Consider the following 15,627-nt stretch of genomic DNA (forward strand, 5'->3'; position numbering starts at 1 on the left):
TTTGCCATCAGGAGGTCTTGACAGTGTAAAGACTTGACAGAAAATGACATGGAATCCAGATTTTTGCACAGCTTTTGGCTTTTAAAGACTATGGTCTTAAACTTTTGATCAGCTGAAAAAATCATGTTTGAGTGTAAATGCAGTTTGCAGAAAGTTCCCTGCTGAAAAGTTCTTGTCTCTTGCACTGATTTTTTCCTTTAACATTGTGAAGCTCTACTTAGAACCTTCTTAAGATCCAATAGTGCAAAATGCAAATTCTTGCAATTTTTTGACTGGTCTTAAGATTTTGATCAGGAGTGTACTATAACTAGAGAGGGGACAGGGAGCTGAAAGTTGAAGCCACAAAGGTCAGGCAGTCGTAGTGGGTGGCTGCAGTGCAGTTTTAAGTCCCACCAACATTTTCCTGACTAAAAAATCAAAAGCTGATGATTTTTGTAGATTTACATACCTCTTGCCTTGCTGTTTTATGTTCAAATATGCATTTTTTGTGCATTTAGTTTAGATTAATAATGAAGGCTTTAAGGAAAGTATCCTGTTGCACTGTGACTAACAGGTGTCACAGCCTGTTAGCGAGGTGGGAGGGTCTGTAGCTGCGACTGTTGAGGGTTCAGCACCCAAAAAAGCCAACATTTTGACTTCTGGCTTCAGATCTGAGCAGCGGTGAGGAAGCGGAGCACTTTGCCCATCAGTTGCACCCCGGTGAGATACCTTTTGAAATGAAGATTGGCAAATATGGAGCAGCTTTTTAATAATCATTGTCATCGGTGTTGGTAGTAGACCTGGACATTCGGGGCTGTAGCATCAGATGTTTTCTGTCATGAAGATAGCAAATGTCAAAAAACTAAACTGAGAAGGGTTCGAGATGCAACTCTGCAACTAATTTGTTTGGCAAATTTTTTTAACCTGTTCAAAATTCAAGCAACAGGACTGTGAGCCTCTGCGACTCACACAGACGGTTCCAAACATTTTAGAGACCGCCACGCTAACGGCGTTCACAGAAGCAGCAGCCCAGTGAGGTGCTGACTTAAACAACATGTAGTTCTTCATGTCTCACTTAAAACGGCGGGCCCGATCCCGCCGGTTTCATTTAGAGACGCAGCGATGCAGATGAAGCGCCGGAATCAAAGGGGAGGGCATGAAGGAGGAAGGGGGGTTTTATCACCTCTCCAGAACCTCGTATGAAGAATCTCATGTGGTTCAGGCAGTACATTTATGTGTGTGTGTGTGTGTGTGTACAGTTATAGGGCCACCTGCTTCCTTTTAAATATCTCATCACTTCCTGTGTGCACTCAGCAAACACGCTCGGTGCATTAGCTGCAGAGAAGAAAGTGTGTGTGTGTGTGACATTCACAGAGAATCTCTGCAGCACTGAGACTTCTGTGTGTGTGTGTGTGATGTGGGTTAGTGATGCTGCCGTTTCCAGGATGCTCACATTAGGACTCCTTTTTGTATTATTTGAATGAATAATGAATGTTTAGCCTGTGGAAATGCATTTTAGTGCAGCATTTTGCTTGTTCTGCGTGCACACGTCTTCATCTGAAAATCCCCCTCCTGTGCAGAATTACTCTCATATTTTAACGTCACTTTAAAGAGAAAAGAGCTCCCTGAATCATACCGTGCCGTGTTAGCCCCAGTGAAAGAGCAAACAGAAAGCTGTCATTGTGATTTTCATGGTAATTTGCGAGATTACAATATGCTAATGTGATAATTACAGTGGATGTTTGGAATTAATCAGCTTTTGCTGGCAGTGTTGTTGTATTTACCGTCAGGATTATCGCGGCCCGCCGTGACACGCTCACTCCAGCCTCCGTCGAAGAGGTGGCGTTCTTAGGCTGACACAAACGAGAAGCATTAGAGACGCACACGCTGCTTCGCTCGTGATGAATGTCTCTGCAAGCGCGTCCTCCTCGTTAGGCGCTCATAAGAGGAATTATGTTGTAACAAGACTGGCAGAGATCCAAGCGCGCGGCAACAATCACTCACGCCTGCGAGCGTTTCAAAGAGGAGTGAAAAATGCTTTGGACTGACGAGGAAAAAAAAAGGCCGATCCACAGATGTGCTACCCCTCTATTAGCTGAGACTATTCTTCTTTTGAATATCATTATTTATTCATGTGTGTGCAGAATTCCTCATAGAGCTTTAAATACATAATGTAATGACTTCTGAGCTTCACTCCCTTTTGTTCCGCTGCTTGTACGGAGCTCATTAATGAGATGTTGGGCAAGCAGAGAGCACTATATGCAGTTATTATATAAATCTACACAGCGTCATTAATGATCTTTGCTGAAAACCGCAGTTTCGTGAATAAAATAAATAAAAATTCCCAGTTTTTGTCACTTAGGACAACAAATTCTTTACAGAATCTTTAATCTTTCTTTATTTATCCAGTTTTTTCTTCAGCCTGTGGATCATTTGCTTTGTTTGGTTTCCCGTCTCGTTCTCTAATTGACTCTGAATAAAAGTGCAGAAAGACGAGCACAGCCCTGCGGCGTTGGCCTCAGGTTGTGTGGGTAAAAGTTTTATTGCTCTTATAACAATAAGCAGAGCGGTAATCAACACAAGACGAGGAATATTTTTCATCTTACACGGAGAAACAGAGTTCACCGTTAATTCTCTGGTCCTTCCTGATTGTTCCTGGAGAAAAAGTATTTTTTTAATCAGGCAAAAGGGAAACAATATAAAAGGACATTTTGGACCAAAGTGTTTTTTTAGTCATACATTTACGAGTGATATAAAAGCTGCAGGGTTCAGATCGGTGCGACCGTCGTCACAAGCTGCACAGATAACTTTTAATGTTTCCTAATCCTCTTCTTTTGCTTTAATCGCACTCAGACTGCCGTTTTACCATCAATCAGAACATTTATAAGATTTAGTATTTTGTATAGAAGACGCTGGTTTCAAAACTATAAATTAACTAGAGAAATTGCTTTTTTGGCTAAAATTCATCATGAGTGCTGAAATTTGATGAAAAAGCTGAAACTGGATTGTTAAAGATAAAAGAAGCAGAACACTAGCTCAAAGCTAAAAGTAGTAAAATGAGAGCTAAAAGCTAAACGAAGCAGCAAGCTAGCTAAACAGCAAAATGTCAGCTAAAACCAGCAAAACACTAGCTAAAGTTACAATAGGCTGGCTAAAAGCTAAAAGTGGATTTTGCTTTTGAAGGAACTGAAGATAAAATGTATTTCTATGTTTGTAAATGAAATTAAACATTTTGAAAAGTGTAAAAGTTACATAAACCAGAAGTCACAGCAGCCATCTCCTGAATGAACTGAACGCTCTGATATACGAACGACTAAAGTGGCTCAAAGTATGCAGGAGTTTTTAGATTTCATAAAAACGTACAAAACCGGAAAACAACCGAGTGAAATCGGACTCAACGAGGGTTTGATGTGAAGGCGAGTCTCATCCTCTGTGTCCTGGTTATGGACATTTTCAGCTGCTTTATCTGTTTGCTTTAAATTAAAAACAAAGGCAGGATGGAGTGAGAATAATATCTATTCATCTCTTGAAGTAATTTCTTAGCAGAATGAGGCGCTGCTTCAGCAATCAGAGACGATGAAGGAAAGTCTTGGATCGCTGCCTCCATTAAGACCCACGGCTCATTGAAGTCCACTCAGCAAAACACCTTATAGACCTCCTAACAAACACATTAACATTACTACGGCACAGCAGGCATATAAATAATCAAAAGCTCCAAATATAATTAGTTTTACTTTCTGTTTGTGCTGCCTACGTACCTCACATTTGGGAGTATTGATTTAAGTCACCCAGAATGTAAAAATAAGTCCACGATTCTGAAAGAAAAAGATTTGTTTACAAATACAGGCCACCTGCTAAAATGTGTATTCACTTGGGTTTAAGAAAAACAATATAATTTTATTTTGAAAATCATGGTTTTTGTAGCAAACTCACAGGACGTTTTGATTTATTTAACGATCCGATTTTCCACCTCTTATTGGACAAAACTAGAACGGTAAACAAAAACAACCTACAGAAGAAAAATGTGCTAACTTTCTTCTTATTCCTCTTAATTTCCGGCTTTAGGAAAACGAATATATTGGAAACTTCTTGTTTCAGTTTGCACGTTGCTCTTCTCAGTTCACTCTGAGAGAAAGAGATAAATTTAACGTCTCAAACTTTTAAACGAAGTGTTAAAATCAAGTTTTCCGAACTGTTATATTTTATTAGCAGTAAGATGATGCCAGAGCACCAACGGCTCGCTGTAAGTACAACAGAGCAGGCTTGTGTAGGTGGATAACTGGCTGCTAACGCCGTCACCTGTTGCACATTTGTCCAGAACATTTGGACTTTGGAGCCTCTGTTTTTAGTCTCTGAACACCAGATATTATCATCGTTTTATTCTTCAGGGGGGGTTGTCTCTTTGTATTTTCTGAATTGGTCAGATTAGACTCAAGTTGCTCTTAATTAAAGTCGATATTCCAAAGACTTTTCATGCCTCTTTGAGTTTTCAGCTCAGGTCTGTTTTTCTCACCTCGCCGTGTGTTTTTATTAAAACTTTGACTTCAGTCGGTGTTAAAATCCTCCAGTGTCGCCCGAATAGAAACCATCTGGACTTGTGATGACATGTAATTATTTTTATTTTTTTTTGTGGTTATTTTATTATCGCCTGCCACAGAAGGCAAGAGGCAATCATGTTTTTGCCCATGTTTGTTTGTCTGTTAGCAAAATATCTCATGAACCACTGTATCATTGGACGCCCATCTACACCTGATCATCTTTTGGAGATGGCTGCCACAGTTAGCTAACAAAATATGCTAAAACTCAGTAAATTTAATTGATATTAAGCTAAACTTTGGTGCGGTAACTGAGAGTCGTCCAAAGTTACAACATCATTTACAAGGTTTGACAAAACGACTGTAACCTTTAATAATCTTTAATCTTGGATTAAAACTCTGGTTTAAAAGGAGGTGGGAGATATTCATTCCTTCAAGGAATGCTTGACCTTTATTATCTTTTTGATGGTTTTAACTCCAAGCATTGGCTGTTTTATCTTCTCCAGTGGGGGTAAATGTGTTGACAGTAAAATAACTTGAATGTAGAACAAATCAGACTGATCTAGTTGTGTTTGTGGATTATTGCACGAATAAAAACCAGAGTTTGTCTCGTTGCTCGTTGGTTCAGGTTGCAGCCATCAACCCCAGCCACCCCCTCGCTCAGATGCCGCTCCCCCCCTCCATGAAGAACTGCATCCAGCTGGCTGCCTGCGAGGCCAACGAGCTGCTGCCCATGAACCCTGACCTCCCCGCTGACCTCTTCACCTCCTGCCTCACCACGCCCATCAAGATCGCTCTGCGATGGTAACGTCTCCCACCTTCTCTTCGTTATTGTCACCCAAACTAATCGTTCTTCTGGGCAGGATGGGTTTAAAACAAAAGGGAATTGATGAAGATGCGTTCTTGATGACTCAGTCGATAAATGTCCTGATGTAATGAGGTAGTTTGTAATTTTTGTCACTGAATTTTTCCATTAGTCAGCCTTAAACTCCTTAGAAATGCACACACTTTATATTTATGGGCTTTCAGATCAACAAAAGTACAAAAACTTAGTACTTGTGTTTGATTTGCTTCAGCCTGTATCTCACTGAGCTGCGACTGTTGGAGACACAAAGCTGCAAGAAAAATTTAAAACTGAAGTTAATCTTACGACGTACAGAGCCGTCCTTCGAATGATTCATTTGCTGCAGTTTAGTCACAAAGTGTCTTAATCATGTCACATCTCAATTTTATTGCAATTTATTCTTTCTTTTAGTCTCCAGTCAGTCACAGTTGAGTTTCATAAGAAGCCTAAATGTGTTATGTCACTGAGCCGCGGCTCGTTGGTGAACAGTATTCGTGAGGGAGTCGCCTGAATATCTGCGCAGGGTTCTCAGCTTCCTCGTGTCCTCAAAATATTTCTGCAACTTTTTTTTTATCTCATAATAAATCATCATTGATCTCTCCAACCGGTTGCTATATTTTAACTCCTGCACAGGAGCTCTCCTCTGACAGAAAACAGCCACGGCACACGTCCAGGTCCAAAAACTACACCGATAATAATTATTAAGAAACTGGTCCGAATCTGCCTTCATTACTTAGACGTACTCCAGCAGATTCAATTATAAACGTGGGGCCAGCTGCAGAGGTGGGCAACCAAATATTGTGCACAGATATGAATGCAGTTTTACAAGCTGTGCACACAAAAATAAGCGATTTAAAAAATAAAATAAATCTGGCCACTGAAATCGCAGCCGCAGGGCTTTCTGGTCACAAACACTGTTCAGTGTTCACTGTTCTTAGAAAAATATAAAATTCTCACTTGGAATCACTGATTTGGTACTTATTGCACATTTGCTGCAAACGTAACTGTGAATAAGCTCTTCAGATTTAATTATTTATTTGTTTTTAGTCACTAAGTGTCTTAATTATGTCTCCATCATGTCTCAATTTGATCTCTTTTTTTGTCTCTAGTCAATCACACCTTGGTTTCATAGGTTAACAAACCCTCGCAGCCTTTCTGAAACTAAAGTGAGAAAAGTTTGAGACGCCTGCAACAACACTTTGTTGTGCGACTATTTTGAACATGTTCCAAACTTTTATGACACGACAGCAAGGCCCTGCAACTGATGAGGAAATCAGGACCCATCATAAATGTTTTCCAACATTTTTTTAAAAATGACACTTTATATTTCTGATTTATTCAAATCAATTGAACCAATATTTTTACTTTGACCAATCAGGCTTAGTTTTGATGATCTAATTTTATTCTTAAAGCCCGTTTAAACTTGGACACTGTTTTTAGCGGAGGGTCAACATCCCTCTGAGCTGCTGCTCAGTATTCAGCTGATGAGAAATATTTAGCTGTGAAGAAAAATGCATACTGACATCATCTGCAGCGATGCAGGGGTGATGATCCCTGCAGAGAGCGCCTCAGTGACAAAAAATAAAAAAGGTGAAAGATATTCAGGAGAAACGAGGCTCGGCTAATACAGCGACCTGATGTAAATGCACCGTGATGCGTCCTTCAAAGCACTGTACTGATGGAGCTTGGAGCTAAACAACGGCAGCGACCCGGGTTGCATCAGAAGCTCAGTTCTGTGTGTGTGTGTGTGTGGGGTGTAAGATGATTGCATCAACTCGAGCCGACACACACGCACACACACACAGCTCATACAGTAGTAATAAAATCCTCTCTGAGTCTTTCACTGAAGCCTTTTCCTTTTCCTTGAGTCACAGTCATTTGAGAGAAACTCTTTAAACCCTCTTAACGTAGCCGTAAATGTTACACAAGAACACGTTTGCTTTGCTTTTCATGCTAATTTATTATAGTCTGCTTTGGTTTTGGGTATTTGTATGTTTTAGCTGCTACTTTTTGCTACAGTTCAGCTGTTTGTAGCATCCGTTTTGCTAATTTTAGGCTACTTTCTGTTGTTTTTAGCCTCTGTTTTGTTCATTTTAGCCTCTGTTTTACTTGTTTGAACTTTAACGACTCACCTTTAGCTTTTTTTTTAAACAAATTTCAGCAGTCATACGGCGTTCCCAGTCTCTGTAGCTGCATGTAGTGAGTTGGTTTTTGAGAGATGGGCTCAGTGAAACGTTTGGTCTTCTTCACTGAGATTAAAACAGATTTCTTGTCTCATGAAAACTGTAAAACGCAGGTGATCACCTCATCTTTAATGCACCTCACTTCCTGCCCTGATCTGGTCTCTATCTGCAGCGTTCAAAGTCCCTTTGGTGCCATAAATCAGTACCTGCCTGCACCTTTGTTTTTTTTGCATTTTAATGACCGATTTCACTTTGCAGACACTGAAAGTCATCCGGGTGATTTAACAAATTTTCAGCTCAGATTTCAAACTTTTTTTAGTGCATTTAAGTGGGAGTGACATGTTGCCTTCAGGGGATGTCCTGCAGTTAGACAAATGTTTCCTTTCTGCCACAAACGATCAGGGCTTTAGTTCATCTTCCTATCTGCTCTAAATCCACATCCTGCCATGACCTTCAGCATAATGAGGTCTCACTTCTGGGCCATTAATATTGATCAGTTACCAGCGCTACAGTTCGCAGGACAAGTTGCTGAAAGCCTGCTGGATAACATTCACTAAATTATTCCTTCATACTAAAAAATGTTTTTGCCTTCAGTAGAAAAATGGGTCTGATCCATCCTGTTATAGAGTCTGTTAAGGTGAAATTTTAGTGTTTGTATTTCTTTTAATTAAATGAACTAAGCTGGTTGGTAATAAATCAGATGGAGTAGGAGGATAAAAATGTACTTCCTACACTTGCACTGTTGGAACAATATGATATAATGTTGTGACTTTTTACCTCTGTGGTATACTTTTAAATTGATAATCAGCCCAAGCCTGCTGCTGATCTAACGAGGTTTTCACACACAATCATCTCTAAGGTTTGCAGGACCTCATCAAACCAGGAAATGCTCTTCCAGTCTCTTATTGTCCAGCTCAGGTGAGCCGGTGTGAATTGTAGCCTCGACTTCCTGTTCCTGCTGTGGTCTTCTGCTGCTGGAGCCCATCTGCATCGTGATTGGACGCGTTCAGAGATGGCTCTGAAAACCCTGGTTGGAACAAGTGGTTATTTGAGTTTCTGTTGCCTTTCTGTCACCTCCAACCAGTCTGACGATTCTCCTCTCACCTCTGACATCAACGAGGCATTTTCGCCCACACAGCGGCTACTCACTGGATGTTTTCTCTTTTTTGGACCGTCCTCTGTAAACCCGAGAAATGGTTGTGTATGAAAGTCCCAGTAGATCAGCAGTTTCTGACCGACTGTCGGACCGACAGCCACACCACGTTCAAAGTCATTTAAAGTCTGTTTCTTCCTCGTTCTGATGCTCAGTTTGAACTTTAGGAAGTCATCTTTTCCACATCTGGATGCCTAAATGCACTGAGTTGCTGCCTTGTGAGGGTAATAAAGTGTCCAGTGAGTGTTTGTTAAGGCGGCTTGAAGATGTTTCTGCTCCAGATTAAACATTCAGGTCCTGGTTTGATCCAGCCTGCAGTTTACACTCAGACGTAGAACTGAAGCAGCTCCGTCCTTCATCACCTTCTGCCCTTATTTTCTCTTCGGTTTTCCGTCTCGCGTGTTTGCTTTTTATTTATTTATTTTTTAAATGAAGACACGCTGAGCTGTCTTCTTTATCTTGCGCAGCTTCAGGGTGAGATGGGATGGGAAAATGAGGAGGGGGTGGGCTGCTGCGGTTCAGTGGGGTTGGAGTGGGCGGATGGGGGAATGTACTGATGTGCTGGCTTACCTTGACTTTAAAACTTTAATGAGATGTATTGAGGGATAGATGATGGGGTTTACACAGAGAGAGTGAGTCGGGGAGAGCAGAACGGGGTGTGTGTGCACCTCTCATTGCTCAGCTGAGCAGAAAATCATTACTGATGGAGCGCCATCTTCAAGGGATTTCCCTGCTGCTGCGACGGGCGGAGGTTGAATAGATGTGTGCATCTGAAAATAGAGACGGGGGAGCGGGGAGGCATGATGGAGACGGTGGGTGCAGATCAACCTCTCAGACATGTTAGAGGAGGGTCTGTCATCGTGATGGACCAGTTGGTCCGTCGGCCACTTCGGTTCAGAGGAAAATATCACCAGCAGCAGCAGACAGATTGGTCTGAAATGTCACGATTCTGATTTGCTGTGACTTCTAGTCATCCTCTCAGTCATCTTTTCATCATCAGCGAGTTTGTCTCCCTGCTCGTCTCCAAAATAAATATTTAGCAAAATCTTTTCTGTTGTCCCTTTTGTCTCGATTTTGGTCCTGGTTTTATAGCTTGTCAGGCGCTGCGCGAGCGGTGGCCGGTAAAAACAGGAAGAGCAGCAGGGCCAAGACTGCAAGGTACTTTATTTTAAAGGAATCTGCACAAAAGAAGAAAACCAAAGAAAGTACAACTAATGCAAACATTTAAGGGAAAAACAAGTTAAAAGTATGTGAAGTTTCTGAATAATAAACCTCCTGTACATCTTTTCTGAGTGGTGTTCTCAGTAGTTACAGGAAGGAATGAGTGAATGTGACCCGTTTGAAGCGTTAACAGGAAGTAGACCATCCACTCAAACTGAAACTGAGTACGGTACACAGAACAAGTTTGGTTTTCTCCTTAAGCTGTTTTTCCTTGTCGCTGCTTTAAAAGCTGAGCAAAACTGTAATTACCTGTTTGTGTGTCATTTGTCTGTTAGCAAAATATCTCATATACCACTGGATGGATTTTTGTTAATGCAAACTTTCAAGACGTTCTTGTATGTAAATTTATAGCTGATTAACTTTTGCAATCAGTCCAATTCAATATGGCTACCACAGCCAACTGACTTTGAAAACAAAAGAAATTACTATAATTCAGTCAGTTTTACAGATATCGAGCTAAAATTTGGTGAAGTAGTAGCTGAGAGTCATTGGCAACACATGCTCCGAGCGCTAAACGTTGTGCTAAATATTTGTTTCAAATTTCAGCATCAACTGTTGGAGTCGGCCCTATTTGTGTCTGTTGTTTGAACACCATCTGCAGCTCAGGGCTCCACCTTTACATGACTTTATTAACATTAAATAATATGTTTTTGACGTTTTTAATCGTTCGTGTTTGCATCACGGTTTATTGAAAAACTGGTTGTAATCCCCACTCTTATCTGCTGTCTGCAGCAGGTAAGACACTGACCAGTCAGCACTGTAAAACTGCAGCCTGATTCTGGATAACTAATCTAGGATGAATGGATGCAGATGAAGCTGCTCACAGACTGCAGGTGTTTGGGACCTGATCTTCTCTCATCTCTCCGGTGCAGCCAGAATTCGACCCCCCACCCTACGCCCATGTTGTTGGCATAAATATAACCTGTTTTCATTTATTGTATTCTAACCAAAGATGCTCCCACACTCAGCCTCTCTGACGCTTCATGGTCAGGCAAACAAGTTAGTGTTCCTCCATTGCACATTAATGAACAAGAACAGAAATTACTTCCCTCACAGGCAGTTTGCCAACATCATTACCAGTGTTGGATTTAATTTTTCATCTGCTCCGAGGCTCTAAATTCATATTGGATTACAATAAACAGACATCCTTGTTCCCAGGACTCTGTGCCTCATCCTTCACCGTACGTCGTGTTTAGATGCAATCAGTAATTGATATAAGATACGACCCACTACCTGCTGATGAATAACTACTTTTGATAGTTCAGGGGTTAAATTTCAGAGTACTGCCTGTCAGATTTCACCTTGTTGGAGTCGGGGTTATCTTTCTTGAATCCAGCAGAGATACCTCCAGCCCTGCAGATGCTAACCCTGCCTCTGGGATGCACTTTCCCTGCATGCATGTGAATATTTATGCACCGCTTATACTCCCAGGCATCAGATAGATGCTGCTGCTGGAGTTGTCTCAACGTGTCCGTGATACATCTTTGCTGCTGCGGCACATTTTCTGATAGATCATGTTGACTTTAAGTAAAGTCTCATTATCTCCGTTTTCTGTAAACATTGTTTGAGACCTGAAAAGCAGGGATGGAGATGAGCTTTAGCTGGAACTGCAGCACACACATTACAACGCAGCCTCATTATGTTCATTGAGAACAATTGCCGTCCTCCCTCCTTTTCCCAGCGTCTGTGGGAGAAACGGGGGAAATTAAACTTTCACGAGAGCACACACACCGCTTTAATTTTATTCTGGAGCCTTGGCTTTAATAACAGAAATGTAAATTACTTATAAAAATGTTGACACATTCATCTTCTCCCTCTTGTCTCTTGATGTGGGATGAACTACTAGGGAAATCTGTTACATAACGCTGCATATGCTTTTGCTTACGAGTTTTTCTTGAGCCCCCTGTGGATTTAAAGAGAAGAGCATGTTTTTACCTCAGGAAACCTGATCGTACATACTGATGGCAGAGGCTCAGAGCGCGAGGCCGCGTTTCAAAGGCTGAAGTGTTTGCTGCACTCGTGCTATACCTTTAGATGAGGTTCAGAAATATGTTCTCTATTTTGTTTATCTTTTTTTGCATGTGTGATGGCATAGGCACATTCCAAGTCGACAATACCAGGATTTGTTTTGCTTAAATTGTGGAAGAGTGGTTCATCCATTCATCCATCCGTTCTCTTTACCCCCTTTACATGCAGGCTCGCAGGGAGGTCATTGTGCAAAAAGAGGAATATACCCCGGACAGGTTGCAAACCCATCACAGGGCAAGAATAGTTCAGAGAAGTAGATTGTGCGCTAATTTTGACTCTTATGAGAATATTTTGGATGTTCTGAAGAACAAGCAGAATGGCTCTTGTAAGGTTATTGCATGAACTTATTGAGAGTTCAGTCAAAGCTTAAGAATATCTAACAAAGTACCTTCTTTTTTAGCTTAAAGTTACAGAAAATAACAGAAAATTATTTATGACCCTCCTCACACTAACACAGATACTTACAGACGTAAATAAATTTATTTGCACCCTTGTGTAAAGAGAGAAAAACCTACAGAGGTCCCTGAAATCACTTGAAACCGACAAGTAATAACAGGAAAACTAATGGAAATCTGATGTTGCTATTGGACTGTGAGTGTCTTGAATCTGTGCAAGGTTCAATGCATTTTCAAGACAATAAAGGCCAAACTGTGCTGCTCAATGTCTTTTATCCCTGAGGCCGAGGGTTCAAGCTCAGCTTGCCTCAGGAAAGGCATCCGGTGTGAGACAATTGTCAAATCTTCCGTTCAAGTTCACCCGCTGTGGTGGAGGGCGCAGCCGAAGGGAGGAAGGAATAAATTGTCCCTAATGCTAACATAGAAATACAAAACAATAGCATTAGAAACAGAGCTTTTAATTTCAAAATTTGACAAAAAAAGTTTAAGATACTTAAAGGTTTGATGGATTCCTATAAATCTTGGGTATATTGTGGGTCAGTGACCCAGGAGACGAGGTGTGAGAACACCTGGCAGCCCTTCCAGCACATATAGCTCTGATAGAAGACGATGTCTTGGGATGAGGAGGCTGATTGAAGGAGTAATGAGCTGTAGGAGACAGCCGGCTCAGCAGGGACCAGAGGAGACACTCTGTTCCTCCCCCTCCTCCCACCCTGGGAGCAGTACTGGAGTTCCCTCACATCTCCTTCCCTCAAAGTTTAATATGTACATGTTCCCTTTCTCTCCTCTCCATTCAGCGCCCACACATACGCTCGGCCTCATTCAAGAGTTCAAATTAACTTTGGACACTTTTGCTCTCTGTTGGTAATAATCCCTCAATTTCCTCGTCGTCTCTGCCCACCGGCCTCTCTGTAGTTCACTCGAATCGTCTGTTTGTGTTTCGTTGGAGATGCGGACAGATTCAGCAGCCGTGTGGAAGAATTGGACCAATAAAGAAAACAAGCGGCAGTCTGTGGGGTTTTACTTCCTCTGTGAAAACTTGAAATGCATTTCTTTATTATGATCTGTTTACTTCAAGGCCTGTTTTCCTTCTGCACATTGTTAGCAAACATTCTTCAAAAGATTACACTTCTGTATAAATCCAAAAAAAGTGTGTGTAGTTTAATAAATACGTGAAAATGTAAACAACTAACTAATGCAACAGGCGTTAAAGTGATTAATGGCACTTATTATTGTTCTTGTGTGAGTCGCTGAGCCTTTTTATTGTTGCAGGAACTTTGAGCATGTTTAAAAAAGATTGCAAAGCAAATTTTCTAAATAGTCTTGTCGTTGGCGTCTGAAGTCAGACTCAGACCCGTTTCAGTTCAGCTTCCTCGACTCTGAAAGTTCAAGAAATGCGAGACGACTTTGGGAGTGTTTGGCGGAGGGTCTGAGCTACGAAACTAAACTGTGACTGATTGGAGACGGAATAAATTACAATTAAACCGAGACTCCGTCCACACAGGAACAGTCTTTTCAAAACAAGTTTTTTCCTTGTGAATACACCGCCGCTTCTAGATATGCTTTTTTTCAAGACTTAAGTGATTAAAAAAAAACTTGTTCATTCACAAAACACTGTTCCTATGTGGATGCATGAGACTTAGTTGAGTCTTTTTGGTGATTTTTTTGTTGTTAAAATGCGACAAATTGCACGTCCTTCACAGGAATTATGTAATTATTTAACAGTAGGTACAAAAACCTGTTGTTGGTACCAATTCAGTGTGACAATTAGTGAAAATTTCTGTATTTTAACACAATTTTTTGTGTAGTCTCGAACAGTGAGATGCAGACTTTAACGAAAAACATGCATATATTTTTAAATGAGGGAAAATAATAATTAATAGTTTTCATTTTATTCACTCAGTTTCAATATAATGAAAACAACTTGTTTGGGTTGCTTTAAGATGATTTTTTCTTTAGTTTTATGGATTGAAACTTCCTTTCCTGTAACTGATTGCGACATTTTTGTGGACTTCCAGCATTTTCACTCACGTTATTCCACTTTTTGTTGTCTCTTTTAATCCCTGCATCTCATTACTGAACAGCAAACATGCGTTTCAGAAATAAACAGGCCAGAGTTGGAGTTCATACGGTGATTTTTAAGGACTTGCAGAATGACTTTCCTCTGATCACGGAGCGTGCCCAGAATGTCCGAGTGGGTTTTTGATCATTCGAGCTCAAACGTGGCTTGTTTTTCAGGCTGGATCAAAACCATTTCAGATCAGCAGTCGCAGATTGTTCCTGAACATCCCCACCATGTTTTTTAATTTCTCCTGTTTTGTATCGTTTATTCTGGAGGGATGTTGTTTCTGCGTACACAGAGGTTTGGTCCCTGATGAAACCTCGTCCTGCGTTCTGTTTACTTTGGTCTATTTTTATTGGAATCTGACTTAATCATCTTTTGTTTATGTCTGGAGACTCATTCATTCCCTTTCCCCCCAAAAAAAAACACACAAATGCATGAACAAAATCTCTCATTCCCGTTTGAGTTGAAAGCGTAAATGCAGAGCAGTTTTGGATTTACGTCTGGACCGAAAACAGATTCTTTTTGATAACTGTCAGTTTCAGACTGTTCACATCGAGGTTATCGAGCGGCTGATCGGAACAAGCTCTCCTGGTCACATCTGTCCTTGTCTTTGTTTTACGAGTGTCAGACTCACATCAGGACTCCTGCTGATCTCTGAAGAACCACAAAGTCACACCGCTGTCACTCGCAAAAAGAAACCAGGAGTCAGAGAGTCGTTCAGAACCTGCAGCCTCTGTCAGAACCGAGGTCCATTGGAGGAGAAACGAAATGTCTTAGAATAGAAGTCCTGTTGTTTTTGGTTTTTTGGATTTACCATGTCCTGGATGACTGAGAATCTACACCAGCATGTTGTCCAAAAACAAAAGAGTCTGGGTTGTGATTTCTAAAGATTGGTGAAAAAAATAAACGTTTTATTTACCTCAGAGCCAGAACTGGTGTCTTAACTGGACTCACTGGTTCTTCTTATCCAGCTTCACCGTTAGCTTCAGTCAGGACTGGATGTTGGATAATTATTGGAAATGTGAAATCACTAACGTTCAGTTTGTACTTTCCTGAAATTGATCTGGAGTTTTATCAAACGTGCGCTGTGAAAAGCAAATTCTTTGCATGTTTTTCTCACGTTTTTATGAACAAATTGTTAATTCTTTGCCCGTATTGGCTCCTCTGAAACTTTGCTTTTTGTCGCTGCCTTTTTGTTTCAAACTCCCGATTCCAATCAGAAGT

The 15,627-nt window shown here is 40.9% G+C and overlaps 1 protein-coding gene across 5 annotated transcripts in view; it reads left to right on the forward strand.

Annotated features, from left to right (window-relative positions):
- rptor (regulatory associated protein of MTOR, complex 1) overlaps positions 1-15,627 on the forward strand; it is a 155,753-nt gene that overhangs the window by 45,495 nt on the left and 94,631 nt on the right. For all 5 annotated transcript variants that reach the window (XM_017436846.3, XM_017436849.3, XM_017436848.3 and 2 more), the window contains one exon: positions 5,143-5,318. In XM_017436846.3, coding sequence (XP_017292335.1) covers positions 5,143-5,318 — 176 coding nt within the window. The remainder of the gene's footprint in view (positions 1-5,142; positions 5,319-15,627) is intronic.

The sequence above is a fragment of the Kryptolebias marmoratus genome, linkage group LG3 (genome assembly GCF_001649575.2).
Source record: "Kryptolebias marmoratus isolate JLee-2015 linkage group LG3, ASM164957v2, whole genome shotgun sequence".
Classification (NCBI taxonomy): Eukaryota; Metazoa; Chordata; class Actinopteri; order Cyprinodontiformes; family Rivulidae; genus Kryptolebias; species Kryptolebias marmoratus.